The sequence below is a fragment of the Tamandua tetradactyla genome, chromosome 4, assembly GCF_023851605.1.
Source record: "Tamandua tetradactyla isolate mTamTet1 chromosome 4, mTamTet1.pri, whole genome shotgun sequence".
NCBI classification, from domain to species: domain Eukaryota; kingdom Metazoa; phylum Chordata; class Mammalia; order Pilosa; family Myrmecophagidae; genus Tamandua; species Tamandua tetradactyla.
In genome coordinates this window covers 77628895-77652519 of record NC_135330.1, presented here as the reverse complement: position 1 = coordinate 77652519, position 23625 = coordinate 77628895, and the positions used below count along the sequence as shown (strand labels likewise).

General features: G+C 33.9%; 1 protein-coding gene across 1 annotated transcript in view; it reads right to left on the bottom strand.

Annotated features, from left to right (window-relative positions):
* Window positions 1-23625, bottom strand: part of SPATA17 (spermatogenesis associated 17) — a 312689-nt gene that overhangs the window by 43340 nt on the left and 245724 nt on the right. Inside the window, exon 9 of the mRNA XM_077157846.1 lies at window positions 22844-22979. Coding sequence (XP_077013961.1) covers window positions 22844-22979 — 136 coding nt within the window. The remainder of the gene's footprint in view (window positions 1-22843; window positions 22980-23625) is intronic.

Here is a 23625-nt window from a genome sequence, read left to right as displayed (position 1 = left end):
AACTCTATCTTATGTATGATTTTTCTGTAAACATACAACTCCTCTAATTAAAAATTTTTTTAACTGAATAATAATACTTTTTAGATGTTCTGAATACATATTTATGTATGTATATTGATGTGTGTGTGTGTATATTTATACATATACATGTATATAACTTTAACCACTTAACATAAAGCATTGTAAGTTAAATGGCATCCAGTACAACTGGGAAGGCAATGTATGTAAACCATGCACATATATTTAAAAAATTATGTAACATGATATTTTAAATAAATGTTACCTATTTATTTATAATTAGGTAATTTATTATAATAAATTCTAATTAATTTAGAATTCTTTCATAATGGAAGATTCAAATACAGCAGTAGAAAGAGTATTAGAATTCTTGGGCCGGAGATAGTGGTTTGCAATTTTCATTATGGAACTCTTTTTCCAAATGAAATCACACACAGAACCATATCATATATTATGGAGAGTTGGTTGGGTGAGGCATGGTAGCTAGAGCTCTATTCATGCAGACTGCCACTTAAAAGTTCAAATTCCATATTTTGTGAAAGAAATTCTCTAGGCTCTGCATTCTTCAATTTGCAAGGTATAGATGAATAATTTTTAATATGACCGTCAGCTTTGACATTCTATTGCATACATATTTATATGGACTAATATCGGGTGGTTACCAGCAAGTCTTCTGAATATCTGGAAAGAATTTTCAAAATTTTAGAAACTCGGGTACAAAGTAAGTTTAAAGATCTAGTTAAGAGAGTATAGGGTAATGGTTAAAAGCCCAAATTTGACAATGATTAGCTTTACTTATCCTTAGTTTCTTAATCTATAAGGTGTGAGGAAATGAAAACAAAAAAAAGGGTAGGCCGTAGTGGCTGGGAGACCCGGGTTCGATTCCCGATGCCTGCCCATGCCAAAAAAAAAAAGTGAGGAAATGATAGCATTTACATGCAAGGTTAGTTCTGACAATTAAAAGTGATAATATAGGGGGGTGCAAGGGTCGTTCAGTTCAGTAGTAGAATTCTTGCCTGCCATGTGGGAGATATGGGTTTGGTTCCTGGTCCATGCACGTCCCAAACACAAACAAAAATTCAACAATTGGTGCTGCTATAGCAGGATACTTACATGGAAAAATAATGAAATGTGACCCCACCATACAACATACCAAAAAAAAGTGATAGTATACTAAAGGCTTTTCTAAACACGTCAGTTCACTAAGTACAAATTTATCTCTGAGATAATTTTTCAATTAAAAGGGAAAAATTGGAACATATAGAGACTTTGTGCTTATGTCTCCAAAGGAAATCTGTCTTTGTCTCATAATTTTAAGAAACATCATCTGTACAAGCAGAATGTAATACCTCTATTTTATTGAATTGCCTTACAAATTGAGAAATTACTTTGCACATAGCAGGTGTTCAACAGTTGGTATTGACTAAATTCAATAATATTGAAAATGAGATTTTTATCTGGATATTGAAGTCATACGTACAAAATGACTGGTTCATTTTTTAGATAAGAGAAATAGAGCTATAATGTAATAAAACAAGTTTTTCTGAGTTGGACTTCAGATTTATGTTATATTTAACTGGAAATATACAGACCTTTTATTCTTAATGCTTGGCCCAATGCAAAATTTGAACCATCATATAAAACCATATTACATGATAAATGGAAAGCTTTAGTCCTCTAGAAATAAGTTGATAGACGTAAAAATTTCATAAAAACTTGGTGGACTTTTAGTCACCTAACCACTAACAATGATTCTCCTATGTTTATCACACAAAACAATAATGATATACATGGTTATGCTTTACTGCTATCTTTAGCAGGATTGAAACAGTATATCAAATTTTATTTTGGTAGCCTTTTTATTAGCATTTTACCATTTGATCAGCTGATATCACTAAAAATAAATTTTTTTTATAAACTAGAGTTTGCAAGTCCTGTCCGGAGACTGTAATATTTCAAAAAACAGCCTAAGCTTTAGGAAAAAACCAATTACAGAAACAGCATTAAAAATGCCAAGCACCGGGCAGAAGCAATTCTGGATCAGTTTAAAAAAGTGATTGATGAAACTCTAATCCAAGCTGAAGGAACAGTTTCACGACAAGCTGTGACCATTCCACACACTTCATTAGCTGCCATAATTAGCCTGGTGTTTCAATTTGTTAGAACTGGTGGGGACAATTTTCCTCAGAATGCAAACATCAAAAACCAGGGTCCCTCAGACTTCAGAAGAGGCTGATGAGAGGCTTTTCTAGTCTCTGTTAACTAAAAGATTAATTATTGCTGATGGGAGGCTGCGCTGTGATTGCCACTCTGTCTATGTGCATTACTTTTAGCATTAGAAGAGAGATATGGTTGACACTGCACTACTCAATCAAGCAGTTTCACAGTACAGCACAAAGTCAGTTTTAATATGCAGGGTATTTTTGATTGATTTTTTTGCCTCTGTTTTCTTGGTCCAAGATTCACGTTTATTTATACGAGAATTTTTAAATAGCCTCTGAAATATTGAGGGGTTTGGTTAATGCACTTGCCTCAAGACATAGCTTCCTTAACTACAGATCGACAAACCAAGGGTTTCATACATTTCTATAATTGTATAGTGAAATCTTTCAAAGATGCTTATAAACCTTTTACAACTGGAAATATTTTTACCACCCTATAAAGTTCCGTTAATTTTTACCTATATTTATAATTGTAATACTTTAACCTGAAGCTTGGATAAGAGCATAGACTGATATTCCACAATACACATTATGAGAGCCTAATTAAAAGGGATGGTAGGGAGTGAACCCCTTCTTGGGTCCTTAGAACAAAAGTGATTTCTCTTAGTCTTTGGGCCATAGGATAAAGCTGATCTAAGTCAATGGTATATACCTATATCAGAGTGTCATTCGTTATTTCACAATGGCCCTAACTTTTAATTTCCTTGGATTTATTACTATTTAATTAAATGCATCAAGATAATTATTTTTAAACCTCATATTTCCATTTTTTATATATCTTTTTTAAGAACTCATTTCTTTAACTGACCTATAATGAGTGAACCGGAAGGAATAATTTAACGAGAGGTGGAGGAAGCAGCCATAACCAGAGAAACTGGTGGTATTTTCAAGTCCACTGCAATGCCACAGTGGAAAAGTTTTGAAGGGGAAAAAGAAACACACAAAGGAATGTCAGAAAAGAATGCCTGTCTATGTTTCCAGGGAGAAATTTTCCACAGGTTCCAGTTAAATCAAATTCCTTCTATTCCAAATGCTGGGGCAAATATGTTAATTTAGAACAGTGCTGTCCTATAGAAATATAATGTGAGCCACATATATAATTTTAATTTTCTAGCAGCCATGTCAAAAACATAACAAGAAACGTGTGAAATTAATTTCACAGTAATAAAACATTTTAAACTCAATATATCTAAAACATTATCACCATGATGTAATTAATATACAAATTTTAATGATATGCTACATTCTCTCTTTTTCTTTTCTTTTTTTCTTGCACTAAGACTTCAAAATACGGCATGTGTTTCACAGCACATCTCAATTCAATCTAGTCACGTTTCACGTGCTCACTAGCCCCTTAGCTTCCACACAACATCATTAGGTTAAGAGGAAGTGGAGTTTTCTTTTTCAGGGAGAAGTTATCTGGTACCTAGGAACAGAGCAATTCTGGTGCCCTATACAGGTGCACACAAAACAAATGGAACTGTAAAAACAGATGAAATAGTAGCAGGGTCAACTTTTTGCAATTAAGAATAAAAGTCTTTCTAAACAGATGGAACATGAAAAATTGCAAACAGATAATAAAAACCCTAACAATCAGGGAGGATAATGTAAGACTTAAGAAATCAACAGGCCAAGTAAGGGAAATGCAGATGGAGAGGATGATGCATGACACTGAGGCAGGGCTTAATTCCACATAGGGCCGGAAAGAGAGTCCCAACCCCTAGAGCAGTCAGGCATGATTCCAACAAGCCCCACAGCTGTAATCAGAGCTGGATTCAGCAGCAGGCATCAGTATGGTCATATCATTATTAACACATGGAAAGGTTTTCATTATTCTCTTATCTGTTAGTAAATAGCTACTGACCAAAGCACAACCCCTCCCCCTACCCCAATTTTCCTCACAATCCTGCAGTTAAAGTTCCAGCCCAGTAGGGAGCCCCAGGATTATTCTAATTGTTAATGCCTGTGCAGTATAGTTGGCAAATATTTTAAACATCACTCATGCCTATAATACATACATAATTAGCTGGGCATTTTGATCAGAGTTAATTATTTAGTAAATCTGTGGCTAATTTAGCCATATTGTTGTTTTTTATTTCCTCATCAAATTGCTTCTTCCTAAAATCTCAGGAAATATACTCATATCCAAAATATTCCGATTTAGTAGCTGTAAACTGCCATACAGCACGCATATAGAAACTAAGCTCCATAGAGTCTGCCAAACCATTTGCTATGCAAAAAATATCACATAGGTTGTTTTGGGTTGGTTATTGCAGTATGGAGAAGGTTTTGCTTTTATAATTCAACATCTCTATTATTTATCCTTGATTTAACTTTTAAACAGTTGATATTACTCTTGTAGTTCATAAACAATATTCAGTGTTCTTGCTGAATCATCCTTCTTAATATTATTACATACAAAGAGAATCTACATACAAAGAGAGACTCTTGAAACTTAAATTTTAAAATAGCAAAGAAAACAAACAACTTCTTGAGTTAAAACATGAAGAAAAACGTGAAGTAAAAAAAAGCCGAAGGAACACTTCTGTCCCCAAGGAAAATTCCTGAGAGTGTGGTGCCCTGTCATGCGAAATGTCTTGATTTGGAAATCACAAAGCTATGATTTGCCCCATCAGAAGATCTTTGCCTTGAAACATCTCACAATGACAGACAAAAAAAGTCACATCCCATTAGGGAGAAACCATGCGGCCTGAAAATAAATGATATAGTTGATTTGTGACTTAGATCAGAAGACTAAAATAAAGGCAATACTTCTTCTCTCCCAAACTGTTGACATTTTGTAGCACATCATGAGTAAATAATAGAGGCATCACTTTCCTATGACATCCTTCAAGGTGTATCTAAGAGCCAACAACTCATGGATTTGGTCTGGTATGCGCCTACAGACATCATCGTAGGAGAACTCCAATTTCGTAAGCCTCTTTGGGAAACTAAATAGGCTGATGAAAAGTTCTTTTGCGGAACATAATTTCAATGGGAAAGAAAGTTTTAAAACTACTTGCCCAGATACAGTACCTGTACTGTTTGAAATCACATCTGGTTTTGCTGTTCGATAGAAAAAAGATCCACAAACCACCATAGCCACTGCTTTCTACATCAGCTTGAATTACTGTAAAAAATGCACACTCCTGGCTGGGCCACGGTGGCTCAGGAGGCAGAGTTCTCACCTGCCATGCCAGAGACCTGGGTTCGATTCCTGATGCCCACCCATGCAAAAAAAAAAAGCACCCTCCTTTGAGAACAGTCAACTGTAGACCCAGGTTCTTTTCAAGAAATTTTTGTGAGTAAATAAGAGCAGAATATGAAAAAGAGAAGTCGTGAATATGAAAAGTATTGGAGATATGGATTCAACTGTAAGTAGGAGTTCCAAAATACTTGGGAGAACAGTAAGAACAAGGTGATAAGGGATTCATTCATGCATTAGATTACAAGGAGGATTTTTTTATAACTACCCAATGCCATATAGCCACATTATGCATGCTGCTGAAAAATCATGAGTTCTTTTGAACAAATCCTTATTCTGGAAAATAAAGCATAGTGGAAGATAATTATGCCAACTCCCTAATTCTGGAAGAAGTGCTTCAGCAGGCTGAAGTGGAAAATGACAGTTTGATAATTTATGTGTGGGCAGAAATTTATGAACACCCGGAGTCATCACTGATCTCTGTTGAATTTCGCTTCTGCTCAGATGTCCCAAAATGATACATAGATTCATAACACCCTGCAGTCATAGTCTGTATCAGCAATATGGACTGCATAACCCACAACCTCGGTGGCTTAAGGACAAAAATGAAGTTATATGACCTCGACCTACAGAATTCTTGAAAAAAATTTACATTCCTTTATTCTAAGCTCAGTTCTTCTGACAAAGCAAGTTATTGGAGGTCTGATTCCATATGAAATTATATACCTGGATGAATTATTAATTTAGCATTTGTTGTCATTAGAACAGAAAAATTAAAATCAAATGAAAGTCAAAGATGATAAGTGCACTGCCATATTAAAAGGCATTTCAACATTTTATTCAAGTGAACCAATAGGTGTGTTCTCATTGAAATACACTTATAAAATTTCAGTTTTTATTAAATAAATTGAATTCATTTCTACATTTTTATAAACATTTGAGAATCATAACTGTGGGGGAAAAAAACCCTGTTGTTTTATTTGATTTGTGAAGGAAATTAGTTTCTAATAAAATAAAATTGACTATGCAAATTTGGTGCATATTTGTATATCTGCCCTTTTTTTCTAGAGAGAAGGTACATGGGTGCAATCATATTTTCTAGGATCAGATGTCAAAAAAGGTATAAATTATTAATTTGAATTTTTAAACATTATTTCTGAAGAAAAAAGCAGTCTACTAAATTGAACCGAAACCTTGTCTTGTCATCCTATATTTTAGACAAAACTTAACACATAAGTGCAAGAAATAAGTTTGGCAAAAATATTTTCCCACAAAGGAAAACACACGGTTTAGGATGGCAACAAGTGGAGAAAAGGTGGCAGCTTGATTCACATTAATGAGCTGGTGCATATCTATAGGTTGACAAAACTTGAGAACAAAAACCCAAATCCACAACTATGTACCAAGTGCTTATAACGCGGAAATGTTTTTCCTCTTGCATAATTCCTATGAAATAGCCTTATAGAGAAAATACAGCATAAAGCATCACTTTTATATATGTTTCAAAATGTGAGAGGTTTTTTAGCTACTTCTCCCTTTCTTCCCACCCTCTGACACCTTCCCTGCACATGCTGTATGCTTATAGTTATACAAAAAAAGGACAAAAGGGCAAAGAAAGATACTTTGTATGCATCTTAAGTATTTGTAGCAGACGTGCTTAGAGATGTGCTTAGAGATGTGCTTAGTTCATGTGTTTTCCAGTATAACATTAAAAAAGAAGGCAGGTATACTATCATCTCCCATGAGGTCAGGTTATATATTTTTGATGAAAATGATTATTTATTTATAAAAGTTAAAATACATATTGGAAAAACAGGTAATCATTGGAAACAATTTCAAATATTTCTTTGCTTTGGAATAGTAGATTTTACTGAGGGAGTGTTATTAGCTATATTGTAACCTACAGTACGAAGAAGCTTTCTTGAAAGTGAACTTTATTTTTATGTTAGCATGTCATCAAAAGTCAATCCTCAAAGCTATCACTGATTATTTCAATGCTTCTAAGCCACAATTTAATATTTCTCTAGTAGCTACATATTGAGATGATTTTCTTCATAGAATACCAAATATTTAACATCTGATACCTGAAAATCTCCCAATCTGAAAATTTCATGCAACTTGAGATCTCTTTTTATTGTCAGCATTTATGTCTTTCATGTATCAGTAATAAAAAAGTTAGAAAGTTAAAGTATGGGAAATTTTATCAATAATGTTTTGGAGTAAAAAAACAAAAGCATATACATTGCCAATATATCTAATTCTATCATCTGTTTTGGGTATAATTTTAGAATTTTCTTGCATTTTGAATTTTAGGTATCACTAGGCATAAATACAGAAACATTTTAAAAATTTAATATACACTTGAAATGTAGTATTTTGAACATCCCTAATTATGCTATAAGAACTAAAAAGTATATTAGTACTTGCAGATTTTTTGCTTCCATCCTTTGAACATTATTTATGTATATTAAATGCCAAAGTTAAAATAACAAATGATTTCTGAATGCAATTAGCAAAACAGTAAGCAGTGCCTCAAAAATCATACAGGGCTAAAGTAACAAAACCTCAGGTTTAAATAGGCATAATTTCAAATTCCATTTATTTCTTTCTAAAAATTCGATTTCTAAGAAAACACTTAAATCTTCTCTAATGGTTCATAAGCTTTAACAATATGAATAAGATCTAGTGAATATGTTGACAAATAAAATGAAGGTAGTTTTCTTAAAGCAGTCCACATATGACATAGAGTGAAGGAAAAAAGTATATGGTAAATGCTCTTTGTTCTCTATCATTGCCAAAATAAATGTCATATATATGACATTATGTTGGTGACCTACAGAGAAATGTGGATAGACATGCTTCCAGCCTCCTAATGCTAAATAATTAGATGCATAACAAAAATATATTCAGAAAGGATATATAATAAAGAGTAAGAATGCTGAACATAGGCACACTTGTATATACCATAAGGAGATGTATTTTGGGGCTAAGATGTAATTTCATATCAAGGTTTAAATTTTTAAATGCTAATTAAACTAGCCAATTGCATATAACTTCACTGAGAGAGGGGAGACTTGTAATTAGGAAAGGCTTTCCTAAGGAAGGAGAGGAAGAAAACTAGTATGATATCCTAGTTTTGGCCACAAGTAACTGACTATGCAGATGGACGGCATGGAGGAAGAGACCAGGTGTCAAGGAAAAGATGTAGTGTTCCAAATTGGGCATATTACGTGTGAGCTGTCTCTGGGCTAAGAAAAGAAAACTGTTGTAACAGTAATATAGCAACAATTTTGTTTTTGTTTTTTTTTCCTCTAATGCTGTTTACAGGCAAGTTACATGATTAAATGAAGAAGGTAGGGAAAGCAAGACATTTATAATACAACAGACAAATGACAATGTATTGCTAGTTAGACAGCATAATAAGTACCATTTAATTTTCTCTTTAGAACCCATTTATTTTGCAGTGCCCTAGATCATCACCAAGGGACCATGTTTTCCAACTGAGGAATTACGAAAGAGGAAAATTAGATTTTATTAAATATTCCAATTGCTGTGAGCAAACCCTTTACAAATAGCTGTTGGAAAAGATTTAATAAGAAAGTAAGGTCAACATTTATATCCTTGCAATCAGCACTGTGGAATATTATCACTAATTTCATAACTTTATACTATTTTATCAACATCCTTAATTTCAGCTGCTGCCCTGATTATCATCGCCACTTTTTAGGCATCTTACAATTCACATTTGTTAAGCTTTTTACATGACGGAAGTTTTTAATTTTTTCTAATAGTTAAACCTTACACCAGCCACCTAAAAAGTAACTTGTAAGTTAATGCTGAGTAAATGACACAATTTTTTAAATGTTTTTTTTAATTGTGAAATATATGTACAAAAAACCCAATAAAATCCCAAGGACATTTTAACAGGTAGTAATGGAACAGATTTTAAAGTTTGGTATGGTTTACAGTTCCACGATTTTTTGTTTTTTCTTTTAGCTGCTCCAAGACACTGGAGACCAACAGAAATATCAATATAAATGATTCAACAGTCATAACTATTTGTTAAAGCCTATCTTCTCTCTTACACTCCTCCTTCTCTTTAAATAACATATATACCATGAAAGCAATAAATTTCAAAAAATGACACGGTTTTCGAGCTGTCATTTATATGACAGAAGTTACAAACCGCATTCTCAAAATCTGCCACAAGTATGGCTTCTAGCACCTTTTGAGAATAAATGTGAATGTTTAGTTAAATAACTCAGTTAAGAATGTCTTAAGAAGAAAAGATCTTTTGCTTTTAGGTAAATTTGGAGAGTATTCGATTTAAGTATGTTAATTCTATGTTAAAATGAATTAAATCCACAGCAATAATTTCCATAATAAAATACTTCATTTGAATGAAATCTCAAGCAGGAGACTGAGTGCATGAGACAGAAGTGTGGAGTTGCTTTGCTTGAGTTGAGGAGATGTTCAGGACAGGGTTCAGGATGCTGAGTTTTTATTTAACTGATATAAAGTGATAAGGTAATACAAAATTAAGAGAAGTATTTGCATTGCCCTTTTTTTTTTCTTGTCTGTGTCTCTACTGGTTTCCTTTGCATTTTTTTTAAAGAGTTAAACAATATTAATCACCTATTTGGGTATTTACCAAAAATATTTTTCAAAGAGATACATTTTATATTTTGATATAAAATCAAATGGAAGATAAAAAAGAATATGAAATGCTATTTGTAAATTAGAATCTGACTTGAAGTAAGCTTTCACAAATTTACTTCTGAAAGTACCAGAATTTGATGCTTGATATATTTAAATCTTAATGTATACTTTTTATAATATTGAATATGATATATAGTACAGAATATGAATTTATACAGATAAAAGACAAATTAATCTTTTAGCCATATAAGGTTCAATCGATTAATTAATTTGATTTTATTTTTACTTTCTAATTGGCTCTCATTCTAATATTAATACATGAAAATGGGGCTTATATGGATAAATTTCAAAATAGAGCATTAAGAAATTTAGGATATCATTAAAACATGAGCAAAATATTTAACAGACTCAGAAATCAAAAGTGTCACAAATATAATACTAGCTAATATGCACTGTTGTTTACCAGTTTGGTGTATATTCTCTTAAGTGACTTATAAAGCTCCTTAATTCAGTTATCACAACACTGAGATAGGTTAAATATTTTCCCCTTTTCACAGGTGAGGAAACTGATGTAGAGAGATTTTAAATAAGCTTGCTCAAAATGATGCAATTATTAAAAGGCCAAAAAGAAATTTGAACCTAGGGAATCTGACTCCAGAATGCAATTCTGTAATTATGATTTAATGCCCCAAGCTTCATACGCAGTTATTTGAATAAGAGTCATTAAATTGAGTGTAGGATTAAGAAGCTAAATTCACATTTTTCTCTAATTAGTAAGATTTTTAAAGATTTTATTTTTCGAAGTTAGAATTCAATAAACATTAAAACTTAAAGCGAATTTTAGAAATCCACAAAATACCAACTCTCACTATTTTTGTTTAAAATCACTCTGGATGTATTAATCAATGGATTAACCAAAATGCCGAAATAGAATGTAAGTGTCAGAGATGACATAAAGTAATCATGATTTGCAGATAACTATTTACCTGGAAAACTCAAGAAAATAATCTGATAAAATTTAGCCCTTTTAAAAAATATGTGCAGTAATAAAAAAAAAATTCAAACAACACAAATTATTATGTAACAAAAGAGCTGGTTAGAAAATGGAATGAGAAAGAATCTTTTTCACCATAGCAATAAAATATAAAACTCTTAGGACTAAATCTAACAGCAAATGTATAGACACTGCATAAAGTAAACTATAGTTGCTATAGAGAGGCATAACATGCTTCTGGAGAGGAAAGCTTAGCTTCATTAAAATCAAGGAAATGTTAATTAAAACTGCAATCTCACATCTATCTGATAGGCAAAAAGCTTTAAAGTTAGCAACAATGCATGTTTGGTAGGAGTGTAGAATATCACAAACGTTTAGCTGCTGCTAGTAGGAACTAAATCTGTAAACCCTTTGGAAACTTGTTTCTATGGGATAAATGTAAATATGTACATATTCTACAATCTAAAAATGCTTTTCTTTCATATGCTCATGAGGAGACACCAAAATAACATACATATCAACCTGGTTTGTTAGCGTAAAAAAGGTCAGAAATAACCCAGTTTCACCTCCAGAAAATGGATAAATAAATTTTGGCAAATAAATGTGAGGAATACTTTACATCAGTGAATGAAAATATTGTATAACAATTTGCAAAAAAAAAAGAAAAAAGAAAAGCACATGCGTGATTTACAAATTTATAGAAATACATTTATACTAAGTGCCTAAAACATGCTAAACAAGACACTATTTAGGAATACAAACATATGAAATTAAAGTAGAGAGTAAAACTAAGAAACAATACAAAGTTCAAGAGAGTAGATTCCTCTAGTTAGGAATAGCAAGGATGGACTCATAAAGAGGTCTGTACAAGACATAAAAAATAACAGAGCGGGGTGCAAGGGTAGTTCAGTGGTAGAATTCTCACCTGCCATGCAGGAAACCCTGTTTCAATTCCCAGCCCATGTACTTCCCCAAAACAAAACAAACAATTAAACAAACTGTTCTAGTTTGCTGCTGGAATGCAATATACCAGAAACGAATGGCTTTTAAAAAGGGGAATTTAATGAGTTGCTAGTTTACAGTTCTAAGGCCGAGAAAATGTCCCAATTAAAACAAGTCTATAGAAATGTCTAATCAAAGGCATCCAGGGAAAGATACCTTGGTTCAAGAAGGCCTATGAAGTTCAGGGTCTCTCCCTCAAATGAGACGGCACATGGCAAACACAGTAAGTTTCTCTCTCAGCTGGAAGGGCACATGACGAGCAAGGGGTCATCTGCTAGCTATCTCTCCTGGCTTCCTGTTTCATGAAGCTCCCTGGGAGGCGATTTCCTTCTTCATCTCCAAAGTTCACTGGCTGGTGGACTCTGCTTCATGGTGCTACTCTCTCTGAATCTCTTTCTTCAAAATGTTTCCTCTTTTATAGGACTCCAGTAAACCAATCAAGACCCACTCAGATGGGTGGAGACATGTCATCCCCTAATCCAGTTTAACAACTATTCTTGACTAAATCACATCAACCAAGGAGATGATCTCATTACAGTTTCAAATATACAGTATTGAATAAAGATTATTCTACCTTTATGAAATGGGATTTATATTACAACATGGCTTTTCTTAGGGGGCATACTTCCTTTCAAACCAGCACACAAACAAATGAAAATTCAACAAATGGTGCTGCAATAATGGTATACTCATATGGAAAAAGAATGAAATTGATCCCTACCATACAGCATACCAAAAAAAAAGGAATATTATTTTTCTTAACCAGGTAGAGAATTCATTGTATCATTATTTTTATAAATAATATTCTGGTATCCTGTGTCTGCTTTGACATGTAATGCAGATAATTTTTAATAATTTTTAATATATACCATATATAGCTGTGAGTGTGGTGCCTGTTACTGCAAGGTCATTTAATGGACTTAAATCACTAGTAAGTTTATTGCATTTATGGCTGATTACATCTACAGTCAAACAAGGAGAGTGTCATCAGCAATGAGAGGCATTTCATCCAATTAGTGGAAGGCTTTAAAAGGAGAAGTGATAACTTCAGCAGTCAGAAGAGAGAATTTTCATCTCTACTTCAGCTGGCCAGCTTCTTCTGGGGAATTTGTTGGAAACCTTTGAGTTCCCACCTTATAGCCTGCTGTTCTAGTTTGCTAGCTGCCGGAATGCAATATACCAGAAATGGAATGGCTTTTAAAAAGGGGAATTTAATAAATTGCTAGTTTATAGTTCTAAGGCTGAGAAAATGTCCCAATTACAACAAGTCTATAGAAATCTCCAATCAAAGGCATCCAGGGAAAGATATCTTGGTTCAAGAAGGCTGATGAAGTTCAGGGTTTCTCTCTCAAGTGAGAACGCACATGGCGAACACCGTCAGGGTTCCTCTCTCATCTGGAAGGGCACATAGTGAACATGGCAACATCTGCTAGCTTCTTCTCCTTTGGCTTCCTGTTTCATGACGCTCCCAGAAGACATTTTCCTTTTTCATCTCCAAGGGTTGCTGGCTGGTGGACTCTTCTTCTCATGGCTATGAAGTTCTGCTTTGCTCTCTCTGAATCTCCTTCATTCTCCAAAATGTTTCCTCTTTTATAGGGTTGCAGAAACTTCCCAAGACCCACTCAAATGGATGGAGGCATGTCGTCACCTAATCCAGTTTAACAACCACTGTTAATTGAGTTACATCTCCAGGGAGATGATCTAATTACAGATTCAGTATTGAATAGGGATTATTCTGCTTTTATGAAATGGGATTTAGATTAAAACATGGCTTTTCTAGAGGACATACATCCTTTCAAACCAGCACACCTGCCCTATGGAATTTGGACTTGTGTATCTCCACAGGTGCATGGGACAATTATATAAGATCTCATAATATTTACATTTTTCTCCTTTAGGTTCTATTTCCCTGAAGAACCCTGACTAATAATACAATGTCCAAGATCGAACTCAAGTTCTCTTCTCTACAAATTCCCCCAAATTCTGGTCTTCCTTTTCTTTCCCCAGTCTCAATGAATGGCACCATTCTTAATCCAGTTGCCCTAGTAGAACCTTTGAAGTATCAGTGAACTTTCTTACCCCATCATATCCAATTCATTTGCAAGTTTTAACATTATTTGTATTCTTAATATGTATAGAATTAATTCCCATCTCCTTATTTCTACTGCTACTCTTTTAGCATAAACCAGCATTAATTCTCCCCTGGACTACTGCTTCCAAAGGAAATGTGAATTTGAGGGAAACCATTCACTCTTGCCTCCTTCAAATTCATTTTTTACATTGTATCTAGAGTGATCTTCTTAAAAACACAAATCTTCTCTTGTCATTCCTTGCTAAAAACACTTCAAGTCTCCTAGAATAAAGACCTACATCTGTGGGATGGCTTACAGAGTACCCACATGATCTATTCCTAGTCTCAACTCCAACCTCTTCTTCCAACATCTTTCCCTTACCATTTCACCTACAGCCCAAATGACTTTTTTCAGTTCCTTGAATATAATATGTTCCTTGCACTCATAGGTGCTAATGCCAATCTTTTCATCCAGATGATATCTACCTCCCTCATCCACTCACCTACCACACACATCCACATGCATGCACACGCGTGCACACACACACACACACACACACACACACACACACACTCTCATATTAGTGACCACAATTCCTCAGATGTCAGCTGAAACATCATTTCCTCAGGAGAGTTTTCCCAGAAAAGCCAGGGTTCTTTACTATACAGTCTCACATTTAGGTCCTTTTTCTCTAGAGCATTTATAATAGCAACGAATTTCTATTAATCTTATGTCAATGAGAACAGGCAGCATATTTGGTTTTGCCGAGGTTATATCCTTAATGCCTAGCATAGTGTCTGACCTATAGGAAGTGCTCATTAAGTATCTTTTGAATGATTAAAGAAAACTGCAATTTAAAATGATCTTCAAGGAGTTTCAGTTGGCCTTAAGAAAATGGAAGTCGCCTAAATTCAAGTTTCTCTGTCATCTCCCTGGAAAAAAACCACAAACAGAAATAAACATCAAATTGCAACAGTGTTTGTACAGAAGCTACCACCCCTCACCCAGCTGCTGCAAACTTGTAGGTATGGAAAGGAAGGAGAGGGGAGGCTTTCTAAATGCTATCTAAAGAGGCTAGAGGCTAAGATAAAGCAGGAACAAAATCACCTGCAAAAAGAGAAAGTTTGAAAATAGGTGTTATGCTGGTTTGAATCTGTTGTGGACCCCAGAAAAGCCAAGTTCTTTAATCCTTATTCAATGTTGCTGGGTGGGAGTTTTTTGATTGTTTTCATGGAGACGTGACCCACCCAATTGTGGGTGGTTACTTTTGATTATGTGGTTTCCATGGAGATGTATCTCCACCCATTCAAGTGGAGGGTGCTTACTGGAGCCTTTTAAGAGGGAACCATTTTGGAAAAAGCTTTAGAGCCCACACAGAGACCTTTGGAGATGAAGAAGGAAAATGCCCCAGGGGGGAAGCTTCATGAAACAAGAATTTAGGAGAGAAACCTAGTGGACATTGCCACATGCCCTTGCACTGAGAGAGAAACCCTGAATTTCACTGGCCTTTCTTGAGTAAAGATAACCTCTTGTTAGTGCCTTAATTTGGACATTTTCATAGCCTTGCCTTAATTTGGACATTTTCATGGCCTTAGAACTTTAAAATTCCAACTTAATAAATTCTCCTTTTTAAAAGCTGTTCTCTTTTTGGTATAAGCTTGCAAACTAAAACAGGTGTTAAAATGTAGGACATAGGCCAGAGACATATAGTTACAGCACCAGCGCTAGAGAAGGAGCTTGAAATAAGGATATTGCTTCTGGGGACGAAGGCCATAAAAAGAGAAAAGGAGGTGCCCCTAGAAGTCATAGCAATGAAGGGACAGAAGGAAATAAAAGCAGAAAAATAAACAAAAGAACCAAGAGACATCAGCTCCTCACTCATCCCTCACAACTCCATTTCTTAAAGAAACTGTACTTTACTATCCTGACAGGTGCATACTTGAACTAGGAACTCTGTCATAAAATATAAGTGAATAAGAAAAATAAGAGCCCCAAAAGATTAAATTGGGAGTCAAAACATTTGAGCTAATGAAAATTCCTGAAAATTGTAACATAACATTTCAAATTGAATTGACTGTTCTCAAATAAGAATTAGGAGATATTAAAAAGAAATAGTCTATAATTATACATTTACAAACTAAGAACAGAAATGACCCAAAACCCAAAACAAAACAAAACAAAAAACCCAGGAAGATATGCAACCAAACTTTTTTGAACTCAGGAAGGAAATTAAGGGAAATATAAAACCATATCAGACATGAAGAATAAATTACACTTGGCCCAGGGGAAATAGATTTGAATGGAAATTTAATAAGGCTCATTAAAGAAAGGCAGAAAAACAGGCAAGAGACGGAAAACTGGTTAAAGAAGTATAAAAGGTCAGGGAAAAAGTAATTAAAATGGAAGACAGGCAAAGAAGAGCCAACATTAAATATCATTAGAGTTTCTGAGATGAAATAGAAAACAATGGAAAAATATTTAAAATATATTCTGGGAAAATTGACCAAAATGATCAACTGTTAACCACATCTTAGTGAAACTATTAATCTTTAAAGACAAAGAGAAACATAGAGACTCCAGGAAAAGTATGATGTGCAAGAGTGGTAAATGAATAAAACAGGCTATGAGAGAATATACTAAGTACAATCACACTTTCTGCATATGTGTCTGTGTCTGATGATATGCATCAAAATATATAGAAATAGGGCTTACTGGATAAATAATAAATTTTAGCCATAAATTGCAGGTGGTTTTATTTTCTTTATGTGCTGTATTTTCTTTTTTTTTTTTTTGGCATGGGTAGGCTCCGGGACTTGAACCCAGGTCTCCAGCACGGCAGGCAAGAATTCTGCCACTTAGCCACCATTGCACTGCTCTATTTTCTAGAATTATAATGAGCTATTATTGTAGTATTTATGTAGAAAAGCAATTTATTTCATTATAAGCATGTTCATAGTTGGTCATGGAGAACGATAGGCCTGGCTGTTGAAACAAGTCACCTAAAAAGGAGATGGTCAAGGTATAATTCCTAAAAAATAGCAAACTCTTATCCAGCATTAATTTAATTTTAAAAACAGCTATTGAGTCATTCTTCTTAACCGGACAGTCTACCTGTAGTATAGCTGTCAGGTAAAGATATACATTTTTACAACTTGGTGGTCCCAAGTTTAAAAAAAACAAGCATTTCAATGAAAGGAAAGAAATAATATGAAACAGCTCAAGAAAAACGTTAACAAGCAAAAATATATGGGAAAGAGGATCACACAAAATAAAATTTTGACTTAACTGAAGAAACTGAGAGGAGACTGGTCTACATTGGAAAATGTGCATCCTTAATTAGTCAAGTAAGATGATTTTAGAGTAGTCATCTATATGACTTGAATCTCTTCCCTATTTCCTGAATAAGCATATCTTGCAGTATTATACTTTATGACTCAGATGCCTACCCACCATGGCTCTATTCCTTATCCACTCTAACCTTAAATGAGTCTGAAAAACTTGGGACTATAGCATAAGAAGAAAAATGACTACACACTACAGTAGGAAAAACCATAAGGTGACCAAACAAATATAGCATTAAAAATTATTAAGTTTCTCATATCTCAGCAATAATTTATAAAATAAAATGAAAGAAAACTCTGTTTATGGTAGCAATACAAATATAAAATAATTAGGAATATATTTAACCAATATGCAGAAACTGAAAAGCCACAAAATTCTCCTAAACAGCAATTTTAAAGACTTTACTAAACTCAGGGACAGCAAGTTTTGTGATGGTAAGTTTCATCCATAACCCCAAAAAAGTTATATTTTAAGGAAATAAGCACAAATGTATTTTAAGGAAAGAACACCCAAAGATATCAAACTAAAGGATATTAACTTAAATCACCCTAAATTAAACTATAAATGTAAACAATAGCAAACTTATTTTAAAATATGTTAAAAACATTGTTAATAGAGATCTTAAAATTTTTTGGTGAAAATATTTGCCACCTAAGACATTAACATATTTCATTACTGTGTAAAGAGAATATATAAGACTGTAAGTCAAGAACATCAAGAGACAAATCAAAGCCCTAAATAGGCAGTTAAGAACAGAAATCAAAACAAATATCCAATAAATATATGAAAATATACTCATCTTTGTTGATAACAAAGAACAGAACTTAACGCAAGACATCTTTTTTCTCCAGGATTAGAAAAATAAACACTCATTATAACCAATGTTAATAATGGTGAAGAGAAACATCAAATAATGTGTGAATTTTATTTAGGGCAGTTTGACAATACATAACAAAAACCTTAGTAATATGCAAACCCTCTGTCAGAAATTCCACTTAGTAATTCACTAGGGCAACAATGTACTTGTAAGAGCATTCATTGCAGTGCAGTGTCCAAACCTTGCTGCTAAGAGGCTCGGTATGGCTCTACCTAGAAGTGCCAGCAAACATCCCTTTCACTTCTCCATGCCAAACCTCCAGATATAATAAAATAACACTTGAATAAGTAATGTTAATGCTAAGTTGTACGTTCATACAGTGCTTCAGGTACTTCCATGATACCTAAGGTCAAAATCAGCCTCTTTCTAAAGCATGGAGTCTGTCTCCTAATTTTATTTCTAGTCATTTTAGATGTCTGATTCTGGTAAACCTCCTCTTTTGCCAAGTCAGATCAAGATATCATCCTGAGGGTGGGCCACAGTGGTTTGGCAGGCAGAGTTCTCGCCTGCCATGCCAGAGACCCGGGTTGGATTCCCGGTGCCTGCCCGTGCAAAAAAAAAAAAGATATTCTGAGTTCACAGAAAAAATAAAGTAATGATTCTATGCCTAGGGATAAGAGAAACAAGTAAGTATGGGGCATAAAATCCCCACTGATACATTAACCTACTCTCCAAAAAACATCAACAAAAAGTAAACTGTGACCCAAAAGTTAAAAAAAAAAACATTAAGGCTAAGACTGATTGCAGGGAAGTGCAGAGATGGCATCTTCCACGATCTTAGTCAGTTCAAGAATTTAACTCTCGTTATTCTAGATTAGCAGTGCACGCAGAATTGTACTTTTACAGACTTAGAAACTTCAAGAGGAACTTTTCATAAAGTTCAAGCATCACATTGGGACTACACACATTCAGGAGGAAAACGTTATAGGCAAGCTATAAAACCTCTCACTGCCAAAGATTCTGTCCTCCACAGCATACAGCTGCACATCTAGGCCATGCGTCCCATCTGGAGGAATGTAAACTTTACAGACCTGAGCAGAAAAGTTACCCCATTCTCTTTTGAGCTGTACAGTACAGTTAGTAATCATCTGAAGAACAGATCTCTTAGTCTCAAACTTCATTGAATTTGCAAAATAAAAGGTTTTTTTTATTATAGTATACCATGTTTCCTTATAAAAATCTATTACATTATTTTGATCAGCGCTCAAAATATTTTAGAGTCAGATGTAAATGGAGCCCTTTGGTTAATAATTATAGACTGCTATGGTCAGAAATAACATTTTGAAAAATCATGGCTATATTACTGCACATATTATTATTATTATTATTTTTTCTTTTTTGGTGAATGGTCTGGGAATCGAACCTGGGTCTCCCTCATGGAAGGTGAGCATTCTACCACTGAACCACCCGTGCACCCTTGCACATATTATTTTTATTCACAAGTTAAAACTCAAAGCAGAAACTCTTTTGAAGACATTTATAAAACTGTAAGTGGAAATTACTAAATAATGTAACCAAGCCATCAGAAACAAAGCAGTGATTAAAAAGCATAAGCAAGGTAAGTTTAAACACCTTAGCTTCATACGTCGAAGTTATTTTGGGGGTTAAAAACTATTTAAATAAATAATACAATGTCATATTTGGTTCTGCTCAATGTTCTTAAATGCATCATAAACTAGAGTGTATATACATAAACTGGAGTGTGTATGCTATATTTAAGCATATAAAATGCATTTGTAGCTTTATATTGACAAATTATGTAAAGCAATATTTTTCCTCAAGCCTACTGACTGCGGGAAAACTAATTCGTTTATGTTCAGTGGGAGGAAAGCGAAGAACTTCACCCCTGGTGTGTTGTGAAAGAGAAATAAAAACCCATTTAAACTGAATATTTGATTATTGAAGGCCATCCTCATAAGTAAAATATTTTCCCTTAATTACATCTAATTATTTAATTGCTTACATTTACTAATGAAATGAAACAACTCAAAACAAACAACTGTAAGGGGCTGTTTTTCAGCAAGTGCATAATCATCAATCAACATGTGTGGAAAGATTCTTAAAATTATATGAAGCTGGTCTGTTTAAACAGAAAGGCATATTTTATCCCAATCAACGCATAAATGTAAAATTTTCCATAACTGAGGCATGTTTCTCTGCCATGCAGCTCGGCTGTAATGATTCCCCCACATTGCACTTGCACATCAATTATGATCATCATAATCACGGTCGTTAAGCTGAATGTTCATTACTATCAGGATGCTGGTGGCAGCAGATTCAATCACGGGGTGCAGTGGGCAAGCAGTCACAGTCCCACCCAAGTCTCTGCAGACAGCGATGTGCCACATTAAATCTATGATGTGTTCCACATCCCACTCCATTCCAAAAGCTGTAGACGGTAAAGGTCAACTTTATGTTCTGTGCAATATGCTTAGGTTCTCTAAATTAATTCTTTGGAGTACCGGATATTTTTATGCTTTGTAGCTTATAAAATCCTGTTGAGGACCAAAATACATGTGAAAATAATGAAAAAGGGCTTCTCTACTGTTGTAATTCACCTGTAATAAGGCATATGAGGAAAGGATCTTTTAATATGAACCATCTTAAAAAAGACTCCTCCTGCATTTTGCAAATAGGAAAAACCTGAAATAATCCCATTAAAATCAGTTGCTTAAAATGCACATTAAACTCATTCCGACATTTAGGCCCTAGACTATTATTTCTGCGTCAGTAAATATGAACATATGTGAATGTTTAGATAACCAAAAGAATGTTTTTAGCATAATGAATTTTTTATTGTCCAATGTCTTAGACCTACCAAAATAGATTAAATTAATAGTAACCGACCGATAGATTCTCCTTACTTAAGTTCACATCTATTTTAGATTTTGAGATCAGGACAATAAATATATAAATATAAGGTATTTACTCAAACTTTAAAAGTTTAACCACTCAGGCTTCATGCTTAAAGATGATGGAAGAAAAAGAAAGTTCTCTAGTTGGACAATCATAAGAGATGATCGAAAGGATGAAGAACACAAGTCAAATATATTTAATTGAGCTACTACTTGGCTGAAATCAATTTAGTGTATTCAGCTCAATCCTGTGTGCCTTAAATGTGTGTTAATTAACTATCTTTGTCTTCCACAATAGAAGACAAAGACCTATAAGACCGTGTCAGCCTTTTCCTTCTTCACCATTTTGAACTCAAATTCTAGACTTTTTAAGGTTATCTGTAATATATTGACAATGGATAAGGACCACCAGTTTCCAAACTCAAGAAATAAATTTTTATAAAAATAAAGAAAAATAAGCCTACCTGTAGCAATTTAATATATCTTATGCAGGTGACAATATCAAATTAGAATATAAAAACTTTTTTTTAATGTTTAATAGTTCCAAGATTTCACATATAACCAGTAAAATGAATACCTCTAAATTGTGCAGATTATATTAGCTACATAGAAGGGATGATTAATTTATTCAATGTGATTATCTGAAGAGATAAGAAGGTAGATCTAAAGAAAGAAGGAGGGAAGGAAAAGTAGAAGGAATGGAGGGAGGAAGAGAAAGACAGAGTGAGGGATAAATTTAATTTTCATATAATATTTTTCTACACAGTTTTGCATATGGCTGGGGGACTAATGATTTTATTAAAATTTAAACAATTACTGCATCACTTTTCTATCTTTAATTCTCAGTGCCTACAAGGTCAATTTTTTAAAGGATGTACACATTTTTAAAAACATATTTAGTCTATATCCTGAATAGCTGCATCATTAGGTAAAAACAAACACCTAAAATACTTTGTAGAATTTTATGAAATGAAACCTTCGTCATCATTTAGATTTGCCAAGTAGTTCGAAAGATTAAACTACCCGGCATACATATTTCTTTTACCATGTGATTATTTAGCATTTATATATGTTATATATGTCTCACATATACACACATAAAGGACACATGGACAACAGCATAATATATACAAATGGTGTATACATACAAGCATGACACATACTACACATAAATATGTGCATATCACACATATGTGTGTTGCATATTGTACTATATACATATAACAGAGAGAGAGAGAAAGAGAGAGAAATTAAGAAATAACAAGCAAACACTGTTCTCGGTGCATGAGAGTAAGCTAGCTCCATTTTCCAACTACATATTCAAACCCTGACCTTGGCTGGCTTGACCAACGATCCACACCATTGATCACAGGGTAGCTGAACCATAAAAATAAGAACAACACAACATTGGAACAATAATTTAAAACAAATCTCCCACTGACATAAGTCAGCAGCACCAACTTCATATAAAATAGATGTAAATAATTTTGTAAGTATGAGGGTGTTTCTTGTAATGAGAATATTTATATTTGCTAAAATCGAATAATGCTTTTGCCTTTTAAAAGGTACACCATTTTATAATGCTGCATTAACTCACCTTGTCACTGATCCATTTCTTAGGATTTTCATCTCGGAAACGTTGATATCCACAAGAATCGGGACCATACTTGCTTGATGAATGCATTAGTGGAAGATAGTTTTTATTTTTATGGTAAGAAGAAAATGGCAAAAACCTGCAAGAAAAGATTTAGGGGATATTCTTAAATTGATTTCTAAAGACATCTGATTTACAAAATCAGGATTAGTTGAGATAATATAGTATAGTGAATATAATACATGGCTTGGAATCAAAATATCTGGATTCTACTTCAAACTCTACCACTTAATATCTCTGTCACTAAACTTCTATGAATCCTTATTTCCTATTGTGCAAATGTATGCAAACTTTCATCTCAGATTTTTTGTGAGGCTCAAACATCTTGTACATCACAGGCAATGTAGACAATGTTAAATTTTAAATTTATTAATTAATGGTGCTAAATAATTCAAAATGCGAGATGTAAATAAAAATGTTCTTAATTTTAAATGGCATTTCAAAATAAAAAGGACAGTCAGTCTAGGCAATTCCCATTGAAACTGGTTTTCCTCAAATCTTGTCATTCAAATAATGAAGACATTCTGCATAGACATTATGAGTAATGGGCTTTCGAATCAGCCAGACCAGGACTTACATCTCAGCTTTGCCCATACTAGTTGTGCCACCTCATTCAAGATACTTGCCCTCTGTGAGCATTCTCGTGAGGAATGAACAAGTTAATATGTAAAGCACTTAGCATGGAGCCTGAAAAGAGCAAGGGTCCAATAAAGAATGGAAGTGCT